The sequence below is a fragment of the Ranitomeya imitator genome, chromosome 1 (genome assembly GCF_032444005.1).
Source record: "Ranitomeya imitator isolate aRanImi1 chromosome 1, aRanImi1.pri, whole genome shotgun sequence".
NCBI lineage: Eukaryota > Metazoa > Chordata > Amphibia > Anura > Dendrobatidae > Ranitomeya > Ranitomeya imitator.
Window position 1 is genome coordinate 917656760 of NC_091282.1, and position 13440 is coordinate 917670199.

The 13440-nt window shown below is 45.7% G+C and overlaps 1 protein-coding gene across 1 annotated transcript in view; it reads left to right on the top strand.

The window, feature by feature from the left end:
- Positions 1–13440, top strand: part of LOC138654935 (albumin-like) — a 97408-nt gene that overhangs the window by 33293 nt on the left and 50675 nt on the right. Inside the window, exon 3 of the mRNA XM_069743530.1 lies at positions 10667–10799. Coding sequence (XP_069599631.1) covers positions 10667–10799 — 133 coding nt within the window. The remainder of the gene's footprint in view (positions 1–10666; positions 10800–13440) is intronic.

A 13440-nucleotide genomic window follows, 5' to 3' on the forward strand; every position in this document is an offset into this window, starting at 1 on the left:
GCCTTAGAAGCCTGTCTGCGGCCCGTTCTTTCTACTACTCCTACACTGACCAGACCACTGCTGCCCGTGTACCCCTGGAACCTATTTAAAAGTGCCTACAGTCCAATTTTGTTATGTTAGGCCTTCGAAGCCTGTCTGTGGTCCCTCCTTCCACTAGGCCTCCACTGACCAGACCACTGCTGCCCGTGTACCCCTGGAACCAATTATAAAGTGCCTACAGCCATATGTTATTATATTAGGCCTTAGAAGCCTGTCTGCGGCCCGTTCTTTCTACTACTCCTACACTGACCAGACCACTGCTGCCCGTGTACCCCTGGAACCTATTTAAAAGTGCCTACAGTCCAATTTTATTATGTTAGGCCTTCGAAGCCTGTCTGCGGTCCCTCCTTCCACTAGGCCTCCACTGACCAGACCACTGCTGCCCGTGTACCCCTGGAACCAATTATAAAGTGCCTACAGCCATATGTTATTATGTTAGGCCTTAGAAGCCTGTCTGCGGCCCGTTCTTTCTACTACTCCTACACTGACCAGACCACTGCTGCCCGTGTACCCCTGGAACCTATTTAAAAGTGCCTACAGCCCAATTTTATTATGCTAGGCCTTAGAAGCCTGTCTGCGGCCCATTCTTTCTACTACTCCTACACTGACCAGACCACTGCTGCACGTGTACCCCTGGAACCTATTTAAAAGTGCCTACAGTCCAATTTTATTATTTTAGACCTTCGAAGCCTGTCAGCGGTCCCTCTTTCCACTAGGCCTCCACTGACCAGACCACTGCTGCCCGTGTACTTCTGGAACCAATTATAAAGTGCCTACAGCCATATGTTATTATGTTAGGCCTTAGAAGCCTGTCTTCGGCCCGTTCTTTCTACTACTCCTACACTGACCAGACCACTGCTGCCCGTATACCCCTGGAACCTATTTAAAAGTGCTTACAGTCCAATTTTATTATGGTAGGCCTTCGAAGCCTGTCTGTGGTCCCTCCTTCCACTAGGCCTCCACTGACCAGACCACTGCTGCCCGTGTACCCCTGGAACCAATTATAAAGTGCTTACAGCCATATGTTATTATGTTAGGCCTTAGAAGCCTGTCTGCGGCCCGTTCTTTCTACTACTCCTACACTGACCAGACCACTGCTGCCCGTGTACCCCTGGAACCTATTTAAAAGTGCCTACAGCCCAATTTTATTATGTTAGGCCTTAGAAGCCTGTCTGCGACCCGTTCTTTCTACTACTCCTACACTGACCAGACCACTGCTGCCCGTGTACCCCTGGAACCTATTTAAAAGTGCCTACAGTCCAATTTTATTATGTTAGGCCTTCAAAGCCTGTCTGCGGTCCCTCCTTCCACTAGGCCTCCACTGTCCAGACCACTGCTGCCCGTGTACCCCTGGAACCAATTATAAAGTGCCTACAGCCATATGTTATTATGTTAGGCCTTAGAAGCCTGTCTGCGGCCCGTTCTTTCTTCTACTCCTACACTGACCAGACCACTGCTGCCCGTGTACCCCTGGAACATATTTAAAAGTGCCTACAGTCCAATTTTATTATGTTAGGCCTTCGAAGCCTGTCTGCGGTCCCTCCTTCCACTAGGCCTCCACTGACCTGTCCACTGCTGCCCGTGTACCCCTGGAACCAATTATAAAGTGCCTACAGCCATATGTTATTATGTTAGGCCTTAGAAGCCTGTCTGCGGCCCGTTCTTTCTACTACTCCTACACTGACCAGACCACTGCTGCCCGTGTACCCCTGGAACCTATTTAAAAGTGCCTACAGCCCAATTTTATTATGTTAGGCCTTCGAAGCCTGTCTGCAGCCCGTTCTTTCTACTACTCCTACACTGACCAGACCACTGCTGCCCGTGTACCCCTGGAACCTATTTAAAAGTGCCTACAGTCCAATTTTATTATGTTAGGCCTTCGAAGCCTGTCTGCGGTCCCTCCTTCCACTAGGCCTCCACTGACCCTACCACTGCTGCCCGTGTACCCCTGGAACCAATTATAAAGTACCTACAGCCATATGTTATTATGTTAGGCCTTAGAAGCCTGTCTGCGGCCCGTTCTTTCTACTACTCCTACACTGACCAGACCACTGCTGCCCGTGTACCCCTGGAACCTATATAAAAGTGCCTACAGCCCAATTTTATTATGTTAGGCCTTAGAAGCCTGTCTGCAGCCCGTTCTTTCTACTACTCCTACACTGACCAGACCACTGCTGCCCGTGTACCCTTGGAACCTATTTAAAAGTGCCTACAGTCCAATTTTATTATGTTAGGTGTTGTGAATTCTGTGGCAGAGCTCCCTCCTGTGGTCACAAGTGGTACTTCGGCTGATTCTCTCTGGGAGCTTCGCTATGCAGAGCAGCAGGCCACAGGAATGATCCAGGGAAAAACAAGTCCAACACTGGAACATTGACAGGAAGCATGGATCAAAGCATTAGGTGGAGTTAAGTAGAGAAGCACCTAACGACCTCACCAGATCACCTGAGGGAGGAAACTCAGAAGCCGCAGTACCACTTTCCTCCACAAACGGAAGCTCCCAGAGAGAATCAGCCGAAGTACCACTTGTGACCACAGGAGGGAGCTCTGCCACAGAATTCACAACAGTACCCCCCCCTTGAGGAGGGGTCACCGAACCCTCACCAGAGCCCCCAGGCCGACCAGGATGAGCCACATGAAAGGCACGAACAAGATCGGAAGCATGGACATCAGAGGCAAAAACCCAGGAATTATCTTCCTGAGCATAACCCTTCCATTTAACCAGATACTGGAGTTTCCGTCTTGAAACACGAGAATCCAAAATCTTCTCCACAATATACTCCAATTCCCCCTCCACCAAAACCGGGGCAGGAGGGTCAACAGATGGAACCATAGGTGCCACGTATCTCCGCAACAATGACCTATGGAATACGTTATGTATGGAAAAAGAATCTGGGAGGGTCAGACGAAAAGACACAGGATTAAGAACCTCAGAAATCCTATACGGACCAATGAAACGAGGTTTAAACTTAGGAGAGGAAACCTTCATAGGAATATGACGAGAAGATAACCAAACCAGATCCCCAACACGAAGTCGGGGACCCACACGGCGTCTGCGATTAGCTAAACGTTGAGCCTTCTCCTGGGACAAGGTCAAATTGTCCACTACATGAGTCCAAATCTGCTGCAACCTGTCCACCACAGTATCCACACTAGGACAGTCTGAAGACTCAACCTGTCCTGAAGAGAAACGAGGATGGAACCCAGAATTGCAGAAAAATGGCGAAACCAAGGTAGCCGAGCTGGCCCGATTATTAAGGGCGAACTCAGCCAAAGGCAAAAAGGACACCCAGTCATCCTGATCGGCAGAAACAAAGCATCTCAGATAGGTTTCCAAGGTCTGATTGGTTCGTTCGGTCTGGCCATTAGTCTGAGGATGGAAAGCCGAGGAAAAAGACAAGTCAATGCCCATCCTACCACAAAAGGCTCGCCAAAACCTCGAAACAAACTGGGAACCTCTGTCAGAAACGATATTCTCTGGAATGCCATGCAAACAATCCACATGCTGGAAGAACAATGGCACCAAATCAGAGGAGGAAGGCAATTTAGACAAGGGTACCAGATGGACCATCTTAGAAAAGCGATCACAGACCACCCAAATGACTGACATCTTTGAGAAACGGGAAGATCTGAAATAAAATCCATAGAGATATGTGTCCAAGGCCTCTTCGGGACCGGCAAGGGCAAAAGCAACCCACTGGCACGAGAACAGCAGGGCTTAGCCCGAGCACAAATCCCACAGGACTGCACAAAAGTACGCACATCCCGCGACAGAGATGGCCACCAAAAGGATCTAGCCACTAACTATCTGGTACCAAAGATTCCAGGATGACCAGCCAACACCGAACAATGAACCTCAGAGATAACTTTATTCGTCCACCTATCAGGGACAAACAGTTTCTCCGCTGGACAACGATCAGGTTTATTAGCCTGAAATTTTTGCAGCACCCGCCGCAAATCAGGGGAGATAGCAGACACAATTACTCCTTCCTTGAGGATACCCGCCGGCTCAGATAAACCCGGAGAGTCGGGCACAAAACTCCTAGACAGAGCATCCGCCTTCACATTTTTAGAGCCCGGAAGGTACGAAATCACAAAGTCAAAACGGGCAAAAAACAGCGACCAACGAGCCTGTCTAGGATTCAAACGCTTAGCAGACTCGAGATAAGTCAAGTTCTTATGATCAGTCAATACCACCACGCGATGCTTAGCTCCTTCAAGCCAATGACGCCACTTCTCGAATGCCCACTTCATGGCCAGCAACTCTCGGTTGCCCACATCATAATTTCGCTCAGCAGGCGAAAACTTCCTGGAAAAAAAAGCGCATGGTTTCATCACCGAGCAATCAGAACCTCTCTGCGACAAAACAGCCCCTGCTCCAATCTCAGAAGCATCAACCTCGACCTGGAACGGAAGAGAAACATCTGGTTGACACAACACAGGGGCAGAAGAAAAACGACGCTTCAACTTTTGAAATGCTTCCACAGCAGCAGAAGACCAATTGATCAAATCAGCACCCTTCTTGGTCAAATCGGTCAATGGTTTGGCAATACTAGAAAAATTGCAGATGAAGCGACGATAAAAATTAGCAAAGCCCAGGAACTTTTGCAGACTTTTCAGAGATGTCGGCTGAGTCCAATCATGGATGGCTTGGACCTTAACAGGATCCATCTCGATAGTAGAAGGGGAAAAGATGAACCCCAAAAATGAAACCTTCTGCACACCAAAGAGACACTTTGATCCCTTCACAAACAAAGAATTAGCACGCAGGACCTGAAAAACCATTCTGACCTGCTTCACATGAGACTCCCAATCATCCGAGAAGATCAAAATGTCATCCAAGTACACAATCAGGAATTTATCCAGGTACTCTCGGAAGATGTCATGCATAAAGGACTGAAACACTGATGGAGCATTGGCAAGTCCGAATGGCATCACTAGATACTCAAAATTACCCTCGGGCGTATTAAATGCAGTTTTTCATTCATCGCCTCCCCTGATTCGCACCAGATTATACGCACCACGAAGATCTATCTTGGTGAACCAACTAGCCCCCTTAATCCGAGCAAACAAATCAGATAACAATGGCAAGGGGTACTGAAATTTAACAGTGATCTTATTAAGAAGGCGGTAATCTATACAAGGTCTCAGCGAACCATCCTTCTTGGCTACAAAAATGAACCCTGCTCCTAATGGCGACGATGACGGGCGAATATGCCCCTTCTCCAGGGATTCCTTCACATAACTGCGCATAGCGGTGTGCTCAGGCATGGATAAATTAAACAGTCGACCTTTTGGGAATTTACTACCAGGAATCAAATTGATAGCACAATCACAATCCCTATGCGGAGGTACGGCATCGGACTTGGGCTCATCAAATACATCCCGGTAATCAGACAAGAACTCTGGAACCTCAGAAGGGGTGGATGACGAAATTGACAGAAATGGAACATCACCATGTACCCCCTGACAACCCCAGCTGGACACCGACATGGATTTCCAATCCAATACAGGATTATGGGCTTGTAGCCATGGCAACCCCAACACGACCACATCATGCAGATTATGCAACACCAGAAAGCGAAAAACCTCCTGATGTGCAGGAGCCATGCACATGGTCAGCTGGGTCCAGTATTGAGGCTTATTCTTGGCCAAAGGCGTAGCATCAATTCCTCTCAATGGAATAGGACACTGCAAGGGCTCCAAGAAAAACCCACAACGCTTAGCATATTCCAAGTCCATCAAATTCAGGGCAGCGCCTGAATCCACAAACGCCATGACAGAATACGATGACAAAGAGCAGATCAAGGTAACGGACAGAAGAAATTTTGACTGTACTGTACCAATGGTGGCAGACCTAGCGAACCGCTTAGTGCGCTTAGGACAATCAGAGATAGCATGAGTGGAATCACCACAGTAGAAACACAGCCCATTCAGACGTCTGTGTTCTTGCCGCTCAACTCTGGTCATATTTGAAGATTCTATCACGTCACTCCTTTCTATACAATAGGGTGCTCAGAGAAGGGATGCCACCCCTATATCCAGACAATGAAAAAATCCGGCACTCCAAAAAAAATTATATTTTATTGATTATTAATCCAGTTTTAACGTAACGTTTCGGCCAATTATGGCCTTCATCAGACGCAATATGCAGAGCCTGTACAGACCACCATAAGTGTACTAAATGTGACTCCGTCAGGAGTTCGCAAGTGTGTCCGGTGAATCGTAGCAGTAATCCGCGGTGTGCGGTGAAAGGAATGTCTGTACCTTACAGACATTCCTTTCACCGCACACCGCGGATTACTGCTACGATTCACCGGACGCACTTGCGAACTCCTGACGGAGTCACATTTAGTACACTTATGGTGGTCTGTACAGGCTCTGCATATTGCGTCTGATGAAGGCCATAATTGGCCGAAACGTTACGTTAAAACTGGATTAATAATCAATAAAATATAATTTTTTTTGGAGTGCCGGATTTTTTCATTGTCAACTCTGGCCATAGTCCTATCGCACTGCATAGGCTCAGGTTTAATCTCAGGCAATACCGCCAAATGGTGCACAGATTTACGCTCACGCAAGCGTCGACCGATCTGAATGGCCAAAGACATAGACTCATTCAAACCAGCAGGCATAGGAAATCCCACCATGACATCCTTAAGGGCTTCAGAGAGACCCTTTCTGAATATAGCTGCCAGCGCAGATTCATTCCATTGAGTGAGCACGGACCACTTTCTAAATTTCTGGCAATATACCTCTATTTCATCCTGAGCCTGACAAAGAGCCAGCAAATTTTTTTCTGCCTGATCCACTGAATTAGGCTCATCGTACAGCAATCCAAGCGCCAGGAAAAACGCATCGATATTACTTAATGCAGGATCTCCTGACGCAAGAGAAAATGCCCAGTCCTGAGGGTCGCCACGCAAAAAAGAAATGACGATCCTAACCTGTTGAACTGGGTCACCAGAGGAGCGAGGTTTCAAAGCCAGAAATAGTTTACAATTATTTTTGAAACTCAGAAATTTAGTTCTATCTCCAAAAAACAAATCTGGAATAGGAATTCTCGGTTCTAACAAAGAATTCTGAACCACAAAATCTTGAATATTTTGAACTCTTGCCGTGAGCTGATCCACACATGAAGACAGACCTTTAATGTCCATTGCTACACCTGTGTCCTGAACCACCCAAATGTCTAGGGGAAAAAAAAGGCAAAACACAGTGCAAAGAAAAAAAAATGGTCTCAGAACTTCTTTTTTCCCTCTATTGAGAATCATTAGCACTTTTGGCTTCCTGTACTGTTATGATAGGCAATCCAGTATCACAATGGACATAGCGGTCAGAGCACATACAGTGATCTGACAATAACCCAAAATAATAGAACGAGCTCTGAGACGTGGGAACTCTGCAGACCGCAATCCCTAATCCTCTCCAAACAACACTAGAGGCAGCCGTGGATTGTGCCTAACTCTGCCTATGCAACTCGGCACAGCCTGAGAAACTAACTAGCCTGAAGATAGAAAATAAGCCTACCTTGCCTCAGAGAAATACCCCAAAGGAAAAGGCAGCCCCCCACATATAATGACTGTGAGTTAAGATGAAAAGACAAACGTAGGGATGAAATAGATTCAGCAAAGTGAGGCCCGACTTTCTTAACAGAGCGAGGATAGGAAAGATAACTTTGCGGTCTACACAAAACCCTAAAGAAAACCACGCAAAGGGGGCAAAAAGACCCTCCGTACCGAACTAACGGCACGGAGGTACACCCTTTGTGTCCCAGAGCTTCCAGCAAAACAATTAGACAAGCTGGACAGAAAAAATAGCAAACAAATAGCAAAGAAGAACTTAGCTATGCAGAGCAGCAGGCCATAGGAATGATCCAGGGAAAAACAAGTCCAACACTGGAACATTGACAGGAAGCATGGATCAAAGCATTAGGTGGAGTTAAGTAGAGAAGCACCTAACGACCTCACCAGATCACCTGAGGGAGGAAACTCAGAAGCCGCAGTACCACTTTCCTCCACAAACGGAAGCTCCCAGAGAGAATCAGCCGAAGTACCACTTGTGACCACAGGAGGGAGCTCTGCCACAGAATTCACAACAGTTAGGCCTTCGAAGCCTGTCTGCGGTCCCTCCTTCCACTAGGCCTCCACTGACCTGTCTACTGCTGCCCGTGTACCCCTGGAACCTATTTAAAAGTGCCTACAGTCCAATTTTATTATGTTAGGCCTTCGAAGCCTGTCTGCGGTCCCTCCTTCCACTAGGCCTCCACTGACCAGACCACTGCTGCCCGTGTACCCCTGGAACCAATTATAAAGTGCCTACAGCCATATGTTATTATGTTAGGCCTTAGAAGCCTGTCTGCGGCCCGTTCTTTCTACTACTCCTACACTGACCAGACCACTGCTGCCCGTGTACCCCTGGAACCTATTTAAAAGTGCCTACAGTCCAATTTTATTATGTTAGGCCTTCGAAGCCTGTCTGCGGTCCCTCCTTCCACTAGGCCTCCACTGACCTGTCTACTGCTGCCCGTGTACCCCTGGAACCAATTATAAAGTGCCTACAGCCAGTCCAATTTTATTATGTTAGGCCTTCGAAGCCTGTCTGCGGTCCCTCCTTCCACTAGGCCTCCACTGAACAGACCACTGCTGCCCGTGTACCCCTGGAACCTATTTTTAATAGCATAGAGCATCCTTTTTTTAATAGTAGGCGTACAAAGTCTGTCTGCGGTCCACTATTGAAATTGTCCTCCACTGCCCAGAGCAATGCTGACTGTGTACCCCTGTAACCTTTTTTAAACTGCATTGAGCCACATTTTTGGTTTAAGGCCTACTACCTGTGTCTGTCTGCGCCACTCAATACAGCTGTCTTCCTTTGAAGAAAGCAGAGCGTCAATAGTCTTGTTTTCAGCCTCTAGGAATTTTAAAACTGCATTGGGGCTACAACTTTGGTAGGGCCTACTAACGGTGTCTGCCGCCCCAAGGTGTTCCCCATGTTTCGTCCACATTGCTTCGATCTTCCTACTCTTGTTTAGTAGTTGGTGAAAACTACACTGCATTAGGCCTACAAATCGGGTATGGGGTGTAGAGAGACAGTGTGTTACACTCCAAGGTGTTCCCCATGTTTCGTCCACGTTGCTTCGATCTTCCTACTCTCGTTTAGTAGTTGGTGAAAACTACACTGCATTAGGCCTACAAATTGGGTATGGGGTGTAGAGACGGTGTCTTCCGCTCCAAGGTGTTCTCCAGGTTGCCTTTCCTAAGCTTCTATCTTCTTGTTAAATAGTGCTTAAATGGAACAACTGCATTTGGCGTACTAGTTGGTTTGGGGCCTACTAACAGTGTCTGCTGCTCCTTGCTGTTCTCCTGGTTTCCTGTCCTGAAATTCCATTTTCAGGCTCTCGTTAAGTAGTCGTTAATGTTAGGCTGCATTTGGCCTACTAGTTGGGTTGGGGCCTACTATCGGTGTCTGCCACTCCTTGCTGTTCTCCTCCACTGAACAAAGCTGTGCCGCCTGTTTACTACTCTTGCCAATTTTGAACTGCATTTAGACTACTTACAGATTTGGGCCTACTCTCTGTGTCAGCCTCTCATTCCAGTTGTCTTCCATTGAACAAAACAATGCCCCCTGGTTAGTCCTCTTAACAATTTTGAACTGCATTTAGCCCACTTTATTATTTGGGCCCATATCTGTTCCCCCTCATCCTGCCCATTGCCCAGCCAGTGATAGATGAGTCTGCTGGTACATTGACCCATAATGCAACATTCCCCGTGCACGCTACACTGCAAGATTGTGACCCTGCTGAAAGTCAGGTCCCCCTTCCCGCATACCATACCACCTTACACGGGGACAAAGAGGAAGGTGCAGATGAAGGTGCAGGTTCCTTCATCAGGTGGGGGGAGGAATACTCGTTGGCGACGTCACTGGCACAGGGCCTCTCATAGTACGCAAAAGTGTTGCTGCCGGTGGAAGGCCCCCCGCCGTGCAAACACACCGCTGTACTTTGAGGGGCCCTGTGCCAGTGCCAATGCCAACGAGTGGGCCCCCCCTGCTTGCTCAGGATCACAGCACTTGCAAAGTTGAAATACTTACCTCTCCCTGCTCCACTGCCGTGACGTGGTCCAGATTAACTGGGCCCACTAATTACTTGAACCAGCCCTACCCCCCACAACTTTAGCCAAATGACCCCCAATTTCAAATGCCTTCCAATTATTATAAGCTAAATTACGATTGACAAGCTTCTGTAACAAGAATGGATGTTTTTGCCTTTAAAATGGCCAGTGTAGGTGTTTTCCTGGCCTCCACTCACTGCCGACTATGCTCCCCCATTGACTTGCATTGGGTTTCGTGTTTCGGTCGATACCCGACTTTTCGCAATAATCGGCCGATTCCACTCGACTTTTAAGATAGTCGGGTTTCGCGTAACACGGCTCGACTCCAAAAAGGTCAAGGTCGCTCAACCCTACTGGACAACAATAATAATTTTCATATAAATGTACACCCTCCTGGGTTTCATACTGCAAATATATATGCAATAGTAGCAACAATCATAAGACTAAAGTAGTATTCAAAGCTGATGCATTGAATGTGCTGCCATATTGAGAGTCATTAACTTCACACTGTTATTTTGTAGACTGCTTGCTATGACCGCTCAGAACTTCCAGAAATGTTCATTTCAACAACATATGAAACTGGTTCAAGAACTCTCCGGCTTTGCTCAACATTGTGTAGATCACGAAGATGAAGCAGATTGCAAGAAACCAATGGTATGAATGTTTTCTAGTGATAATTCCACAACATAGCTTTTACTCTGAAACCCCCACATTGAAAGTTATAGTCATATAGCATGAAGATCCAAAGTAATCTTCCATATTTTACATATAGATTGGAGCCAGCTTCCATGTCTGGATCTCTACAGAAAAACAAATCCATCCGAAAAAGAACAAGATAAAGCTATAGCTTTAAAATTATTAACATATTTATTTCAATAAATTTATAAACAAGTGGAAGATGATATAGCAAAAAATTTTTAAAAGAACTATAAAAGACTCTAGCGGCAGAAATAATTCCTCATGGGGACTACGTCATCCTACTGTGGACGTTTGGATCCGTTCGCGTCATGCTGTTTGTTTTTATATAAAAAATAATTTATGTTTTTTATAGAAATCTATTTCTGTTATAGCATATGGCGACCCTGCCATTATTCACGTCATTTTCACCTTATTCTTTTGTTTTACGATTGATATTTTCTTATACTTCCCTTCACATTAGTAGACACCTCACTCATTAGCACACCCACCTTCCTGTCCCCTCTTATATATACCTTTTATTATTGGTCCTATGTATTCTTAGCTAATATGCAGGCCCTTTTATGGGCTCTTAGATAACACGCCCCTTATCCTGCACTCTTTTATCATACCCTTATTTCATGTCCACCATTAAGTCCCCCCTTTATAGGGTTATCTTTGGCATACAGCTGCACGCACCTATTTTAGCCCCATAATATTCTGTCCGTTGTGCATACTTACATACTCAGAAGTCGCTCTTGCAGCGGTGTGTGCTCCCGCTGGGCTTCCTGCTCTGGCGTCGCTGGGGCAACGTGTCTAGCGTGGTGCGGTGCCGCCTCCCTGCTCTGACGCGTCGAGCTGGGAGGAGCGCCGTTAGCACATGACGCCGAGACTCAGTGACGTCTGTGGATTCCCCCGACGGGAGCGCCGCCTCAGCCGTTGCTCATTACGTCTGCACATGATATAAGCTGCAAACACGCCATCCATACACACCACCCCTCGAAAAAGCTACACGCGAAACGCGCGTCGGGGAATCACTCCACGGCTAAAGGTAATATGTCTCCGCCACTGTGCGTTACTCTTTAAGGGTCTTTTCCAACACTTGGTTTATTAGGGCTAGCTTACCTCCCTGGAGCCTAGTTAGGCTGTATATCCCATAGGGATTTCCTACATTTATGTGAAGCCTCTTAGCCCTTCTCTACCAACCCTGTTTTGCTGCTTAGAGTTAGTGCACTATAGCACGTTATTACACATACTTGCTATCAAAAGCGTCTCCACGCTCTTGGCTGCACTCTGCACTTTATATATCTCACACCTTCGTTAGATGACCCTTGGCATTGCTTACGTATAGTCTGGACCGATTGTATCATTTGCACTTTGTATCCGCATAGTTCTTTTAAAAAAAAAAATTTTGCTATATCTTCTTCCACTTGTTTATACATTTATTGAAATAAATATGTTAATAATTTTAAGGCTATAGCTTTATCTTGTTCTTTTTCGGATGTATTTATCTTTTGTGAAAGCTGCCTTTCCTAGGCATGAATTCTTTTTGAGAAAAACAAATCCGTTTGATGTAAAAAGGTTTGTTTAAAAAAATAAAAGGTTGACCCACAGGCAAAATTCATTTTAATTAATAGATCAGAAAAGAGCAATAGGGAAGCTGTATGCCATAAAAATATACAAATTTTACTGATTACATAGTTTAAAAGAACAATTATATGTAGGTTAAAATTGAATTACGTAGATGGGGGTAACAGTGCAAAAGAACACAACCGTACAAGAAATCACAGTACCGCAGTAAAGTAATATAGCCACAACATAAAAATGTCCAAAAGATATGTTGCAAAGAATCAAGTACTTAAAGTCAAAATTTTTCTATGAGCAAGATTGCTTCAATGGGGAATGTCCCAAGAATGTGCAGATATGCATAAGCCCAAATGGGGTTTTAAAGTGCTAAGTGTGTAAGGCCCTAAAAGAATTAAGCCAGTTTTTACGAAGTATAAACTAATAGCATCAGCTATATTACTAAGAAAAAGTCAATGGTAATCCATGGGTACTGTACTTTGGATGGCGCTGACACCCCGATGCGCGGTTTGCGTTAGCTTTTTTGAGGGGAGGTGAATGAAAAAAAACAGCTCGAAAAAGCTAGCGCGAAACGCACATCGGGGTGTCAGCGCCATCCAAAGTACAGTACCCATGGATTACAATTGACTTTTTCTTAGTAATATAGCTGATGCTATTAGTTTATACTTTGTAAAAACTGGCTTAATTCTTTTAGGGCCTTACACACTTAGCTCTTTAAAACCCCATTTGGGCTTATGCATATCTGCACATTCTTGGGACATTCCCCATTGAAGCAATCTTGCTCATAGATAAATCTTGACTTTAAGTACTTGATTCTTTGCAACATATCTTTTGGACATTTTTATGTTGTGGCTATATTACTTTACTGTGGTACTGTGATTTCTTGTACGGTTGCATTCTTTTGCACTGTTACCCCCATCTAATTGAATTTTAACCTACATGTAATTGTTCTTTTAAACTATGTAATCAATAAAATTTGTATATTTTTATGGCATACATCTTCCCTATTGCTCTTTTCTGATGTGTTGATTCCTGT